Source organism: Aricia agestis, chromosome 2 (assembly GCF_905147365.1).
Source record: "Aricia agestis chromosome 2, ilAriAges1.1, whole genome shotgun sequence".
NCBI classification, from domain to species: domain Eukaryota; kingdom Metazoa; phylum Arthropoda; class Insecta; order Lepidoptera; family Lycaenidae; genus Aricia; species Aricia agestis.
In genome coordinates this window covers 15823396-15839601 of record NC_056407.1, presented here as the reverse complement: position 1 = coordinate 15839601, position 16206 = coordinate 15823396, and the positions used below count along the sequence as shown (strand labels likewise).

The window sequence follows — 16206 nt, the reverse complement described above, 5'->3', positions numbered from 1 at the left end:
CACACTACACAGCTTTCCGTAAAGTTATAAATAATACATGCTTAATACTTGTAAGTTCTAACGAAAAAACTTAAAGATTTTTACAAAGTTTTAACAATCATAAAGTTCTTTGAAAATGACCTAGAAATAAACATATACTTGACACTTCACAGTGACAGCAGTCAGCTGTTGACTTCAACGCGTTCCGTTTGACTGAACGTGTTTTATAAAATATGTTATAGAGTTATGAGCTTTTTCATTTAATTTAAACGAAAATGAGTTAGGATAATACAAAAATATCAAGGTTAATTACTTTTGGTAATTTGTGTTATAAATATGTGAGAAAATACAGATAATATAGTAAAATTTTATTTTATTATTAAAATCGATTTTTAATCGTATAAACGAAACGTAAACGGATGTGTAGAATAGGCTTATAATATTTAGTTTATATTTAGTTGCTGATTTGGATTGTTAGTTGCTGATTTGGGGTGATTGAGTCGATATGGTTATACCGAAACGCTCCTGATGCTAAACTATTAATTAGATAACATCTTAAGTTGCTGATCAGTGTTTGAGAGGATGTCAACCAACTAGCGTCTTGAGATGAATTTTGAAAGCCAACTATTTATACGGGCCTAATACTGTCACATTTTGTCGGCGACGTGACTCACTTCGTTCCGGAGTCTCCCCCAGAACCTCCGATAGACAACATCCATCGGTCAGAACTCCGGCGCCTCAAAAGTCGACAGAAGATTCGTCGGTACTCTCACCACAAAGGAGCTAAAGTTAACCTTGTGGCGAGACTGCAGACGCTCGACCCTCAGGCGCAGTAGTAAAATAGTAGGCATACTGTAGAGCATTTCAGGCCTGCTTTTCTGCAGCCACACATGCTTCCACAGTTTCCTTTGCATCTGCAGAAAATTAATTTAATGAGATATCCCCCCGGATTGGGGGATCTTTTTCTCAAAAGATCATCCACAAGGTTGGTCTGAAATGTTTTTTTTGTAAAATGTACTAAACAAAGTTGAAGAGTGATAATAAACCTTTTCAAAAATTTTGTCTCTTTTTTGCTTATAACTTTTTAAATTTTTAATTTAGGGTTAAAAGTTATATAAACATATTTGTAGGCAAAGTAATTTGCAACAAATTATGTTCTTACAAATTGTTTGTAAGACGTGTAGTTTCCGAGATATCACGAAAATAGTGTTGTCACCCCTTTTTTCAAGATGGCGGCCGGGGGACAAGAGTGGCGACCCCACAAACTTGAGGTTAAGCTTCTATTGACCCCCCCCCCCCCCCCCCCATATTTCAAAAATAAAATTGCGTCCTCTAATAAACGCAAAACAAATGTAACATTTCAATGGACTAAATATGCTTTTTGAAAAACATGACGCGTCGCATCGATTCGACTCTTCCCAGTGTGAGTTGAGCCTCGGGGAGACTTTTAGAAGCTAAAAAATAAAACGCTCCAGTAATTTATTACTTTTATTGGAAACAAAATAATAATTATACTATAATATATTGCACTTGACTGCAAGTCGATAGATTTACACTTTGAGCAAACCCGCTTCCACTCCCTACTGCCCACGGGCCGCGGCCGCCCCGCTGCCGCCCCGCCCCCAACGCTCGTGACGCTACTTCGCTCGCTGGACCGTTTCATTTCGAGCCCAAACACGAGTTACAGTATAGACGTACATATTAAGAAACTTTTCGCGGCGTCATCGATTGAAAATTGTATACTTAACAATAATTGTACACTCATACAACCCGAAAGCTGTATCGTCGTAATGATCATTCGATACCGACGCGAGGAATCATCGTCGCGAGCGTCGGGGGAGGGGGGGAGGGGGCGCGGCGGCCGACGCACCGCGGAATTTCTAATGAGAAGTGACAGAGTCGCCGGACGTGAATCGACTCCTACCGTTCGAGTTACGACGAAATCCATCGCACCGAAACTCGACGGTCGAACGGTCAAGTAAAAAATTTGGCTAGCACGATCGGTAGCGATTGATAGTCGGGTACACCGGGGTCGCGGGGTCGGCGACGCCGCGTGGACCCGACGGTTCCGAAACGGTCCCATGACACTATGTACTTATTGCTTATTTTATTTCATTACCCAGTCCTAACATGATTCGATCAACAAAAAAATGCAAAATCAAAAAGATAATATATATGAGGTATAAAACATTATAATAACCGACGCGAGCGCGTCCCGGCCGCGCCGCTGCGCCCGACCGCGCCGCCGCGCCCGACCGCAGTCCACCCGCTGTCCGCCGCCCTCGCTTCCATCGGAGCGAAGGTAATTAGACTAAACGAACAATTAGACTAAATATTATCCGGCGGGAGGGCGCGGGGGGACCCGCTCACGCGAGCACCAGGCGTCGCAAATATACGAGTATCGTAAACTTAAACATACACTGAGATTCCAATCGCAAACTAAACCCGAGTGAATTCAACGACGGTGGCGGGGGAGCCGCTCGCGGCCGGCGCCGACCGCACTGCGCGTCCTCATCTTACCGTTCTTATTATTTCGTTATATCATTATTATTTTTGTTATAATACAAACAATATTTTTGTTACTTCGAAAGAAACAATTTTAAATGCCTTCGTCGCACGTTCAGAGTAGACTCGACCACATCTCGCCTCGGCCGGCGGCGGCGCGGCGCCGAGACGATTACGAAATTAAGTCTCTACTTTTTATTATTTACCTCCGAGCAGACGGGCGTAATATTTCCGATCGTATTACTACTTAATACTTCTAATCGAATAAAAGAAGCGGGCCGGCCTCCCGGGGGGGGGCCCCACCGGCGAAGTTCACTCGACGACGGCTCAATAAATTACCTACAACACCCCAACCGGAGCGTACCTCGTACATAACTAGGCGGGTCGCGCCGCTATAATACTACGTGATAGTTCGCGGCGCGCCGCCGCCCGCCGCCCGCCGCCGCGCCGCGTACGCCGCCGATCATTAAAAATGTATGATTTAAGTTGTTACAGGAATATATAACCCCGCCTCGTTACAGGAATATATATCGATTCGAAGCGGCAGCGGCGGCGGCGGACGGCGGACGGCGAGCGACAGGCGTCAGAGCAGATCACAGATTAATGGGCCAGGAACGACCCCGGCCGACAATCCCGTAATATTTTTATATTTAGTAGCTTTACATTAACATTACTTTTTAGCAAAAAGTAATGTTAATCTCCGTATCCGGCCGGGGGTCCGTCCTCTCGGGGGGGCACCGCAAGCGGCCGCGCCTAGCGCCATCTGAAACCGAACACACGCCCTGTTAATGTCGTGCGTGAGAAGCGAGTGCCATATTGTGCTGTCATAATATTATGTTATACGGAGGAGTGCGCTATCTAACATTGTGACACGAGAATTTTATATTTAAGATGTGCATTTGTTTAATAAATAATGGTAAATTATTACAACTCGAGACTGACGGCGACCATTGTTTGTGTGACGGGATAGCGATGGACGTTGCCATGGTGACATACTTATTTAGTCACTTCAATATAATAAGATGGGTGAAATAGTTTATATGGCAAAACAACGTTTACCGGGACAGCTAGTAAGGTATATAATATAGTAAAGTACGAGGCTCCAACTCACAGCACTTGGTGGGGCTGGAGCGCGGCGAGGTGCGCGGGTGAGGGGGGCACGCCGGGCGGCGCGGGCGGCAGCAGCGTCTGCGCCAGACCCTCGAACCGACCGCCCGCCTCGAAACCGTTCTGAAATATATTGGACCGATAGTCATTCGATGTGTAAACGAATATCCAATTAAAGTATAATATCGACCGGCTTTAATCGGCATCGTACCGGAATCATGATGGTGGGGCGCAGCGGCTGGATGGAGGGCTGCACGGCGGCCGGGTAGTAGGGGTAGTACTGCACCGGGTAGCCGATGTAGCCCGGGTAGCCAGCGGCGGCGGCGTACATCGCGGCGGCCGGGCTGTACATCGGCAGCTGCTGGCCGAGCGCCGGCAGCGCCTGGTGGTGCTGCAGCTGGTCGTACGGCGGCGGCGCGTACACGCCGCCCGCGCCGGCGCCCGCGCCGCCGAACGCCACGCCGTACGGCGACCCGCCCGCCACTGAAACACCGCAACCGCGCGTCAGACCGGGGCCTCTCCGCCGTCGTCGCCCGTCGCCCGGCGCGAGCACTCACCTCCGTACTGCGGCGCGGCCTGGTGCGGCGGCGCCGGCAGGAAGGGCCCCTGCGGCGGCTGAGGCTGGGGGTAAGCTCCGAGGGGTGGGGTCACTGAAACAACTCGTCCCGTCAGCCGGCCGCCCCGTCGCCCGGCGCCCGCCCGCGTACCGCCGCCCGTGCGGAGGCCGGCGGCGGTGCGCGGCGGGCGAGCGGCCACAACCCAAGCCCGAGCATTCACGCGGGCGCCGCGGGGCGAGCCGGCCGGGGCCGTCCGCACCCGCGAGCGCCGATGTTAACGACGAGCGATGCCAGAGAGGCGGCGGCCCGACCTCGCCCCGGCCGGGACCGAGTCGAGGTCGGTATTTTATTCGGTAGGTTATGTACGATTCAACACGGTGCGTGAGTGCCGGAAACCTACCAAACGTTATTTACAATGCATTCCTCGGCGCCCGGCCGCCCGCCCGCGCCGCGAGACGGGCGGGGGCGGGCGGCCGGCGACGTCCACGCGGAGGATGACGTCGGTCGTTCCGGAGCTTCGCTCGATCTTCGTTCCACGTGGACGACACCGGGGCCCGACGAGCCGACCGGGCCGGATGCCGTTTAACTGTCGCGCGAGCGAGAGGAGGCCGGCGGCCATCCGGTGCGACGTCTCCGGTGGAAGGAAGATGGACGCTCGCATTTAAACGGTCCGCCGCTCGTTCCCCCGATACTGATAGCCGATGAGTTGTCGAATCGACGAAGTTGAAGGCCGACGGGGACGATGCGGCTCGAGTTGAAATGCGACCGCTGCATTAACGTCGGTGGCGCGCTCGGGCGGCGCGGCACACGCGCCGAAGTCGAGCGCGCCTCCGACGCTGCTTAAAATCCGATCAAATCTATTCTAACTAAACATTTTACCCAGATTTATTGTGCTGCGATAGGTTACATTTCCACATTTTGCTGTTTCTAAAAGCGAATGCGAGAAGCTGGGCGAATTAAAGTAAACAAAAATGTATGATGAGTGCGTCGAAGGACGTAGGGGTCATGCTCATGAGGAAACGAAAACGCTACATCTAGAACACATTCATAACAAACATGCCGATCAACAAAAAACGAAACATGGTCGCCACTCAAATGAACGCAAACGATAGGACGCCGTGGCCCGCGGCCCGCGGCTCGCGCCGGGCGGGCGGCCGGCCGCGGCGACGGCGAACAGCAAAATCGAGTGAAATGCGGCTACAATAAGTCCGGTAAGGTCGGCGGCGGCGCCGAGCTCGCAACTACTCGCGCCGGCACCTGCCGCGCGGGCCGCGGGGGAGCCCTGCCCGTCGCGCCCGCGCGGCAGGCGCCGGCGCGGCACATTCATATTACACTAAGCGAATCTGGACTCCTGAAAAAAAACCGAAACCTCGTGGGGCTAGCGCCTCCCTACGAAGATGGCGAGCGATAGTAACGGTCGTCGCAGTGCTTCGCGAACGATAAAAACATTAGCGGGTGCATCTCCCCGCCCCCCGCGCAGGCCCCACGTGCACCGCGGCCGCGCGCGCCTCGCCCTCCCCGCCGCTCGCGAGCCGGAAGTCGGCGGCGACCCGACCACTGAGCGTCGTCGATCGCCGTCGAGTCCTGCCGCGATCCTTTAGTAGCCTAGTAAACGAATGCCCAAAATGGGGGTCTGCTTGGAAAAGTCGAAAGCAGAAATTTTAACTTTGGTACTGTTTATATCTTTCGGTCTATTGTATCTTTCGGTTATGCCGGCTCTCGACATAGGCGAACGCGTTGGCCAACGCGTCTGCAGACGCGTTGGCCCAATGTGTAGAACGGGCGTTCGCGCGTTGGCCGTAGGTATTTAGACGTTGGCCGACGCGTCTGCGAGCTTGCCGCGCGGGTCGGAAATGTCGGCAAAAGATCAAAGGACATTTGTCGCAAGCTTCGCGCTCCATCGGCACATAGGGCGCGCGATCAGTTTGCCCGGAGTTATAATTATGATAATTATTATAATATGTAATAATTTTTGTATGTAATAATTTAATAAATAATAAGTAGGTAATAAAATAATTAATTATATTATTTTATTATTATAAAATATTATGTAAAAGTGAGTTTATTTCTTTGTTTGTTACGTTTTCTCGCCTTTTATTTATTTATTTCGAGAATACTCTTTAAAAACTTTTTCTTGTCCACATTTACAAAGTAATTATAAGCTGTGAATAAATAAACAGCTGCAGCTGTTAGCGACTAAACATCCATTTTGAATCCGTCCGCACATTGGCGCGATCCAAAGCATACTGAACGACCTTCCTATGTGTGGATCACTCACATACGCCGTTGCAAGCGCACTGCCAACGCGTCTGCAGACGCGTTGGCCAACGCGTTCGCCTATGTCGAGAGCCGCCATTACGCGCGAGCGGCCGGTGCGGGGCGCTCGCGCCCGCCCGATACGAGCCGCGCGGCGGTCCCGCTGATGTTTTTATATTATACTCCAACGTCGATAATGATAATCATCGTACTCTCCCCTCTGTTAAATAGCTCGAGTGGTCGGTGCAACGGAGCAGGAGGAAAATCAATAAATAGGAAAAGTTTAAATATCACTGCAGTTTCGTATTTTGTGACATATAAACACACAGAAAATCTTAAAATAGAATTAACCAGTACAAGTACTACGAGCGACGCCGTAGAAGAGCGGGGGGGCGCCGCGGGACGGACGGCGGCGCGACCGGCGGCGCCGCGCGAACATGTCGTCGTCATCTTCTACGGAGTCGCCTTAACATTATAAGATCGTGACGGGCTAAAAGTTGGCCACCTCCTGGACAGGCGGAGCAAAAGTCGGAGCTCCAAAATGGATGCATAGTGAGTTTATCGGGGAAGGTAGCAGCACTAGCTGCCCCCGCCGCGGTCGCACGTTCAGCCCGCCACTCTCCCCACCACCGCTCGTGGGCGCCGCAAGTCGGTGCGCTCCTGCGCCGCCCACTAAAATAGCTCGGCACGTTTGTCGCCGCCAATCATGCCGAGCTACTTCACAATCGTCGTTAGTGAACACACAGTCTTAACATACGGGGAGCGATTTTGGAGCGTATTAAAAATTGCCCCAACGTTTACCCGAAATTTAGAAGCGAGCTCTTAAATTCCGGAGGTGACGCAAGGGACGCATCCCGGACGTCATTTCGCCCCGGCGGTTCTCGCGCGGTAGGATCGCCCCGTTTCTCAAATAATATTAGGATGCCTCGCTTGCCCACCCGCACATTAGTCTAATGTTAGCGTCTAGAACTCTAAAAATATAAAACAAAACAAAAACATCCTCCTCGTTAGTAAAACTAAGGATGTGGTCGCGCGGGCAACGCGTCGGCCGTCGGGGCCCGGGGGCGGGTGCCCGCGCGACGTGCATTATCCACAGCGAGCAGCAGCGGCGACAGCGCCGCGCTCGGGAGCGGTCGCCGCTTCCGGTTAGTGTAGAGAACGGTAAAAATAAGCTGTGAACTTCCTCGTTTGTACTAAACGATAAATAATAAGAAATGAGAGCATGACATGAATTTTTGGTCCCTAGTAGTGTCCAAAGTTAAAGAATTTATTAATTAATAATGTCATTTAAAAGCTATATTATGCTTATGTGGGTACTTCTTGCGACTCTATAGTGGTAGCCGGCAGATATATTAATATATGTTGTTTTATCGCTAATTCAGTTCAGATTTCTTATATCTTCCCAATATAAAATATCTAGGTGCAGTGAAACTAACGACTTCAACCGGAGTGACTATGTAGCGGGAACTAGAGTCTGCCCTCAGTAGCCTGCAGCCTCAAAATCTAACTTTATAGATTACCTATTGTAAATAAACTTCAAGATATCTAACGCCAGTTAACTCACAATATCTTTTTAACTTTGGAATAAAAGGGACCAAAAAACTAATTGAAACAACTCTTTTTACCATAAAATGTTAACTATGTATAAGTGAGGGCTTCAGTCTGATGAGTGATTATTTTACTTGTCTGTCTACTACTGTGAGGAGGACCGAATGACCGTACACATTTCAAGCCAGAGACAACTACACAACAGTCAACCATATAGCTTCTAGCCGTTCGGCCGCTCACAATGTAGTCAATAAAAAAAAACTTACTTCATTGCTTTTTAAATACGTATAACCACTTATAAGACTCTTCCTTCGATGATTTGATTGCCACAGCGATACTGCACAAATTGTATGCAACATTAAGTAAACTGAACTATTTATTGATTGATCGATTCAAATTTTCAATGTACCGTTGACAGTAGTATTCGAATACTAGATATTCTGTAGCTATCAAAACACAATGTTACATTATATCCAATAAACATACAATCGTCCACACTCCGATACGCACATATCATATATTGTTCTCTTTTCAACTATGTTTCCAAAAAAAAAGAAAAAAGAAAGAAAATTCTATGTGGTGTCATTACATGATATCGTTTAGTCGACTGCCGCGCGGGAGCAGCGCCGGCGCGCCCGCGCCACCTGCAGAGTGGGGAGGGTGTCTGGGAGCGGGACGGGTATGGAGGATACATTATTACACTCGTTAAACAACTCATCACCAACCACCTTGTGGCTCCACCAGATCACTTCTTTATTGCTCATTATAGAATTGCTAGTAAAATTATCTTAAAAAATATTATTATATTGTAATGTATAAAGTGCACGAGCACCAGTAATTTTATGCAAATGTATTCGATTACAAGTTTTCGACCTTTGGAGATAATTCCAGATTGATTGTCTTTTTAATATAATAATATCGAAGAGTTTTTTAAGATTGACATAAGTAACAATACAATGTTATGTTATGTTAATGTGATGTTAGATTTGATTATAACTACTTATTGCAACTAAGTCTTTATTGTTTCAAAGTACTTATTGTTAAGACTTATTGTGAAGATAATATTCATATTGAAAAAGAAAATATTAAGAATTTAAGTATTTAAGCCACGATAGAAAAAGAAGTTAATACAGGAATAAGCATTTTCTCGCCAAATTTGAGTAAGTATGTATAAATTTATAATAATCAATGTTGTAATTATTGATTTTGCCAATATTTCGATATTCTTTAATTTATTATTTATTCATTTCCTAGTGTTGATTGAAAGGTTTAATGAGCCTTCATCAACTTTTAATACAGGTTTGCTCTAAACCTTGGATTTGCCCACTTCTGTGGCTTAATCCCGCTGCGCCATGAAGAAGGCAACCTCCATCTTGAATTAACATTATTGATTCTTTAGCAATCTTAGCATGGTTCGTTTGTGAATATATAGGTCAATTTTAGTAAAGATTTTAATTATGAATCTCTAAAATGCTGCAAAAAGCTAGTCTTATTTGTTTTTATGTACTCACATAGCTATACAAGAATGTATGACGTTACCTATGCCAATCTTTAATTCATGAGAAAGAACAAAGAAATCTAAAAATGATAATTATAAATACCTTTTTTGTCTGCCATTTTAATATATTTTAAAAATTAATATCGATATAATAGCTTATATAGTTGTACTGTCGTTATATTACAGATTTCCGATAAAACTTTACGATTTATGTCGCCTTTTTCTCAATTCTCTTGAGCGACCACAGACTGCTATTTTTTTTAAGTCATCAGCGACGACGACGACATTGACTTTTCTTTTTTTTCACGGTTTCTAAACCGTCTTTGACCGTACATTCCACCGCCATCATACAAAAACGCCATTTTTGACAGTTCTCCTTTACATGCACGGTGCAGCGCCTCTACCCACATTGCTCATTGCTGCCCACGTTCTTTTTACTCATTGACATAACAAACTATAGTTTTTTGTCTTTACTTCTGTGTGGACCCGGGATCATAAAGTTAATAAACCGACGGTAGGTACGGTATAATACCGTACCTAGCTAAATAGAAAGAGCTGAGCAAGTGAGATGTCATTATCACTTATCAGTTATCAGTAACACTGCGTGGTAGAAAGTCGAAAGAAATGCGTGATTTGAAGTGGCAGAACCCTTTTTTTTCATCTGTTTTGACATTCAGTCTGCAGTTATTCCGGACTTTGACAATTTGAGCTCTAAAGGTACGCTACGGGCAACTAAAATTGTTCAATTCCAGTCAATTCTCGTCAACTATGACGTCACGACTACATCAAGCAATTTGCGGCAACAATCAGCAAACGTCAATCCGTATAATATCTGCGACATTGAGCGATACAGTTCGACAAGGCTTTAAATGAACTAATGCTTCTATCATACAAAAACGTCATTTTCGACATGTGTTTGACAGTTCAGAAAGCCTTGGAGCACTATAATATTATGAAATATTTGGAGCAATTAGAAGGAATATCGCGGAAAAAATTGCCGCAATTTATTGAAATTGCTCCATATTGCTCCACTAATTGCTCCAGATCGGTCCATTCGTGTCGCCGAGCCACAATTATTGCTCGTGTAAGCGCATCTTAAGGGGCCGGGTGCAATCGAAATTCTCATACCTACGTAATCAATGATATTCTATGTTACTAAGTATTTTAGAAACTCATTGTACGTAATACTAAAATTATTTTCTCATACGAAAATATTTAACATGTGTAATGCAGTACAATCGTTTATTGCTACAGAATCCACAAAATATAAATTAGAAATGGTTACAAAACATACAATTATCGCCAAGATCCGAGTTCCGATCCCTCACAGTCCGTCGCCTAGCAACCGTCACCCGACTGTGTTGCCTACTCTCGCTACATCCTCCCCCTCTATCCCGAACCTGACGTCCCCGCGTTTGGGATAGGATCCTTTCGTGGCCTCCCACGTTTACGCTTGTCCCTTAGAGGAGCTTGGATGGGACCAACAAATGGGGTGAGAAGTGACGCGTGATATTCGCCTATGGAGGTGCCATTACTGAAACTACCCAACTCATAGGTATTTGTTTATTTTATAAGGGCTATTCCTCTTTGGCACAAAATAAGTTTGACCTTTATCCATCCATAGTCTACGACGGATTGGATCTTCGGATTTAATGTCTTCTAATATTTTCCTAATATGCAGATCTTTTACCTGATTCTCCCCCTGCATTAAAGCCGCTCCCAAACCGTATCCACTGCTGTCCGCGATCGGCTCGGGACTGATAAGGAAATAATACTTAACAAAATCAAAAGTCTGATCCGGTTTATCCCTAAAATACCATACATCATGGGGAATGTCGAGGATAATATTAGCCTCTTTAACAAATTTACGTCCTAACAACGTCCTAGTTGAGGCTCCTGGTAAGACAAGCAGGTCCTCAATAATTGCATCGCGATTTCCAATAGTGACTTTTACATCAGCGGTAAGTACTCTTCTTTTACTATGCGTTCCATCAGCCAATCCTATTGTGCGCTCTGTCTCCTTAAATCGAACACCCTGTTCAACTAACACGGAGTACAGCTTAGTACTAGCTATAGAATGAGTTGCGCCGGTATCAATAATAGCCACTCCTTCGCGATTTGCAACATTAATACATACCTACGGTGGGAAGTGATGTCGCATCAATATCATATGCCTCGGATTCCTTTACATTGGAATTATTTATTATAAAAGCGGCTTTGTCGTCGCCGTCGCAATAAACATTACTCGAAAGTAAATTGCAAGGGCGATTATTATGATTCAAAAATATATCGTGCTCGACTTGGCGGAGGCACTGCCGTGCCCCCAGATTTTGTGAGTTTGAACTCACACTATTCTCGCTCGGGACCGTACTTAAAGAAATATTTGACAAATCGATATCGCAAGAAAAAGTGTTGAAATCAGCTGGTTTCGAACCAGCTCTCTGTGTGTTCGAACAGACTTTACATTTCGACTTTACTACTCCTTGCTGGCCACATCCATAACACCTTAAAGTACTAGAAATATCATTAGACTCTGACTTACCGATGTTCTCGCTTTTACCTTGCAGATTGCGGCAATTGTCAATAATATGGCCATACAATTTACAATACGCGCAACGTATCCGATTACGTTTCAATAATTGATTCGAGTTTGGCGTGAGAACCGAATTCGTAGTAGGGGCCGAACGTGTAGCCTCTTTCGTGCGCGGGTAAATCTACGATTTTAGCCGGGGTCGTGGGTACGGGCGAGAGGGAAGGGATTACAATAGATAACCTATTGGTTTCCGCGATCGCGTCCTCTACGGCTCGCAATTTCTCTATGAAGTTGTCCATAGAAGTTACATCATCTCGCGACAGTCTTTTACGAATACGCCTATGCAATAACCCGTAAACCATATCGTTCTGCATCGCATCCGGAACCTTATAGGGTAGCTTCACTACTAGGGCACGCAGTCTCGACACTAATACGTCGGCACGTTCAGTCTCACACTGTTCAGTTCGGAAAACTTCTCTGAAGATCTTGTATGGTGGCAGCTGGGTGCCGTACATGCCTCGCAGCCGCACGACGGCGTCCGCCCATGTTGAGACGTTGTCCTTGACGCCGCGCCAGAAGAGAGCCGCGTCGTCCTCCAGCATCATGCTCAGGCCGCGTAGCGCGTGCTGTTCACTGACGTCTGCGCATTCCTTATATACCTCCACGGCGTCCAAGAAGGCCTCCAGTTTCTCGGCGTCGCGTGATTTCCCGTTGAACCGCGCGGTGCATTTAGTGAAATTGCCCGGCGGGGCGGCGACTGCAGCAGGGGCAGTCGAGCTTCTCTGCATTGAGGTCGCCGTGTTAGGGGTGAAAGCTTCGAAATTGCCGGATGGGTCATACCGTGGGAGGGCTCGGAGTGTTTCCAGGAGGGCTCTGTTGGTCTCTTCCTGCGTACGCTGCGATTGCATCATCATTTCTAACATCGCCGACATCACTCGTTCTGTCGAGGTGGTGATAGATGCTCCAGCAGCCGCGGTGGATGTAGGCGGGGTGGGCCGCGGGTCGGCGAAAACCATCGTCTCGTTCCCGGGCTCTCCGTCGTCGCTTGCTTGCTGTGTCTCCTCTTCGTCTTCACTCTCGTAACGGGGATGTTGTCTTGTGTTTCGTGGCATTTTCGCTAGCTAAACAGTTCACGGAGCACTGGGATTGGGTCTGTTATTTCTTTGAAAAAAATATAGCCACGGGTTGGGCGCCAGTGTAATGCAGTACAATCGTTTATTGCTACAGAATCCACAAAATATAAATTAGAAACAGTTACAAAACATACAATTATCGCCAAGATCCGAGTTCCGATCCCTCACAGTCCGTCGCCTAGCAACCGTCAACCGACTGTGTTGCCTACTCTCGCTACACATGTTTGAGTTATTTTTCAGCTTAAAATAGTAATTACTTACTAGGTAAGTAAAATTTACTACAAAATATTTAAACACAAAAAAATATTTTTAGTGTTTAAATATTTTGTAGTAAATTTACTACTAAATATTTAAAATTTACTAAAACACTAAAAATGTACATAAAGAAAAGTAAATTTACTACAAAATATTTTTAGTGTTTAAATATTTTGTAGTAAATTTTTTCGCAAGAACCTAGGTAAACTCAAACATGTTAAATATTTTCGTATGAGAAAATAATTTTGGTATTACGTTTGTATGAGAATTTCGATGGTACCCGGCCTCTTAAGAAAAACGTAGACAGAGCAAGGTGCCGAAAATCGTTGAATTTCGTACGAAAATGCGCCGGCTATGGATAATAATGAATAAAAAACCTTCCCACTGACATTTTTGTCTGGCTATTTGTTCCCGCGTCAGAAAAAAAGCAAACACAGCTGAGCCCACATGAAAATAATTATTATTTTCCTACTTTTAATTGACGGTGGCAACCCCTTCCCACCACCCGATCATGGAGCCCGATCGATTTTTTTTTGGTTCACAGGAAGTAGAGAGCAACTGTTTGGAAAAAAAAGACGGGTTGCACTCCGTGAGTGCCGGCAGAAGTGAAAACTTGATTATTAACGTTGTGCATTATTTTTTTAACCCATTTTTTATGAAAATCGATTTTAAATATTTCTTTTAACTAATCGAAACCCTTACAATCGATTAAATTTTTAACCCATTTTTTATGAAAATCGATTTTTTTAATTAATCGAAACCCTTACAATTTTTTTAACCCATTTTTTATGAAAATTGATTTTAAAAAAATCAATTTTTTTAATTAATCGAAACCCTGACAATCGATTAAATTTTTAACCCATTTTTATGAAAATCGATTTTTAAGAAATCGATTTTTTTAATTAATCGAAACCCTTACAATCGATTAAAAAATATCGACAATCGAAAAAAAAACAATCGATTTCGATGTCACAACACTACTCTCCAACCGTCTTACGGTTTTTCGATCAGCACGAAAATCTGACGCGAGTTTGACAGTTTTTACCCATCCCACAAAAGTGCTCAACGACGCTAAAGAAGTTTTCACTTCAAAAAATAAAGTCGCTGAGCCCACATTTTTTTCCATTTTTTCCCCACCCCACTATACCCACACCCACCGCCCACGGCCTGCCAAGTGCCAGCACGCAGATTATCAGAAAAGGTTGTCCACAATGATATAATAATAAAAAACTAGAGATCGCCCAATGGTCGAAATTCGACCTTAATTTCAACGATATTAGGACTACTACATATATTTTGTAAAAAATATTGACTTTATCATTTTTTTTCAACTCTTATCTCTGGGACTTAGCTGATCTCAGACTGGCCGTGTAAGCATTGTCTAATAGTATCTTAGATTCAATAAAAAAAACTATAATCCATTTTCAATTTGTCAATTTGTTGTCAACAGACTTCAACCATAAATAAAAGAGTATAATTCGTATGTATAGGCTTGTCACTCAAAAATCTGTCATTTCTCATGTATGTGTGATGTAGTGTGTGTAATGTTTTATTTGTTAAAAAAAATTATGATGAAAGCATAATTTCAAAATAATATTAGTTGGATGCACTCCTTCACCATATAAACTATAACTGTGCAAAATTTCATGCACCTACGTTTCCTCATTTTTCGTAAAAAGGGTTACAAAGTTTTTCGTTCGCGTATTAATATTATGATATAAGTAGAATATCATTGGTTGTCGGAAGTAGCTGACGGAGTTTATACAGCTGAAGCCACATGACCGATTTCGTCGCCAGCTCTCCGTCGATTAGTAACGCATTAAATAGTACGGCGCCTGACGGCCGATATGAATACTACTACTTGTACTATTCTGTGATAGTACGTCAAACGTATTATACATTTCGATGTATCTTCTAAATCGGCCAACTCGTTAGTTCTGTTTAATCTGGCTCTATGTTGGCTGAATTAAATATTAACTAGAGATCGCCCAATGGTCGAAATTCGACCTTAGTCTCAACTACATTAGGACTACTATGTTTAATTTGTAAAAAAAATTTGACTTTATAATTTTTTTTTAAACTCTCGTCTCTGGGACTCAGCTGATCTCAGGTGTAAGCATTGTCTAATAGCATCTAAGATTCAATAAGAAAAACTATAATCCATTTTCAATTTGTCAACTTGTTGTCAACAGACTTCAACCATAAATAAAAGAGTATAATTCGTATGTATAGGTTTATCCATGGTTTATCACTCAAAAATCTGCCATCTTCTTGTCAAAATCAAATAAAATATTACACACACTATAATACGCACACTGCGTATTGTAGTATGTGTAATATTTTATTTGTTATAAAAAGCGGCCAAGTGCGAGTTGGACTCGCCCATGGAGGGTTCCGCAGCAGTAATAAGGTTTATTTTAATGAAATTAAAAGGTTTTTGATTTATTTTTATATTTCAGTTGATTTAATGAAAATTAATTTAAGGTTTACCATTTACGACGTATAAAAAAAACTACTAGCTAGATCTCGTTCAAACCAATTTTCGTTGGTAGTTTTTATAGTAATGTACATCATATATTATTTTTAGATTTATCATGCCCCTACTTTAGAAGTTAGAGGGGGGGGGGCGACACAAATTTTACCACTTTGGAAGAGTCTCTCTCGCAAACTATTTAGGTTAGAAAAAAATTACATGAGAAACCTCAATATGATTTTTGATGACCTATCCATAGATACCCCACACGTATAGGTTAGATGAAAAAAAATTTTTTTTGTTCCAGTTGTACCTATGGGGACCCCTAAAATTTTTAATAATTTTTCAATTTTTGTATCAAA

The 16206-nt window shown here is 44.3% G+C and overlaps 1 protein-coding gene across 1 annotated transcript; it reads right to left on the bottom strand.

The window, feature by feature from the left end:
• Positions 1 to 1454: 1454 nt before the first annotated feature.
• On the bottom strand, positions 1455 to 9715 carry LOC121739497 (DAZ-associated protein 2-like). Its single transcript, XM_042131988.1, has 5 exons — positions 9554 to 9715; positions 4149 to 4241; positions 3803 to 4074; positions 3596 to 3714; positions 1455 to 3247 (listed from the first exon to the last, which is right to left on the bottom strand). Exons 1-5 carry the CDS (start codon positions 9567 to 9569, stop codon positions 3238 to 3240), a joined length of 510 nt encoding a protein of 169 aa, XP_041987922.1. The 5' UTR covers positions 9570 to 9715; the 3' UTR covers positions 1455 to 3237.
• Between the last annotated feature and the right edge of the window lie 6491 nt (positions 9716 to 16206).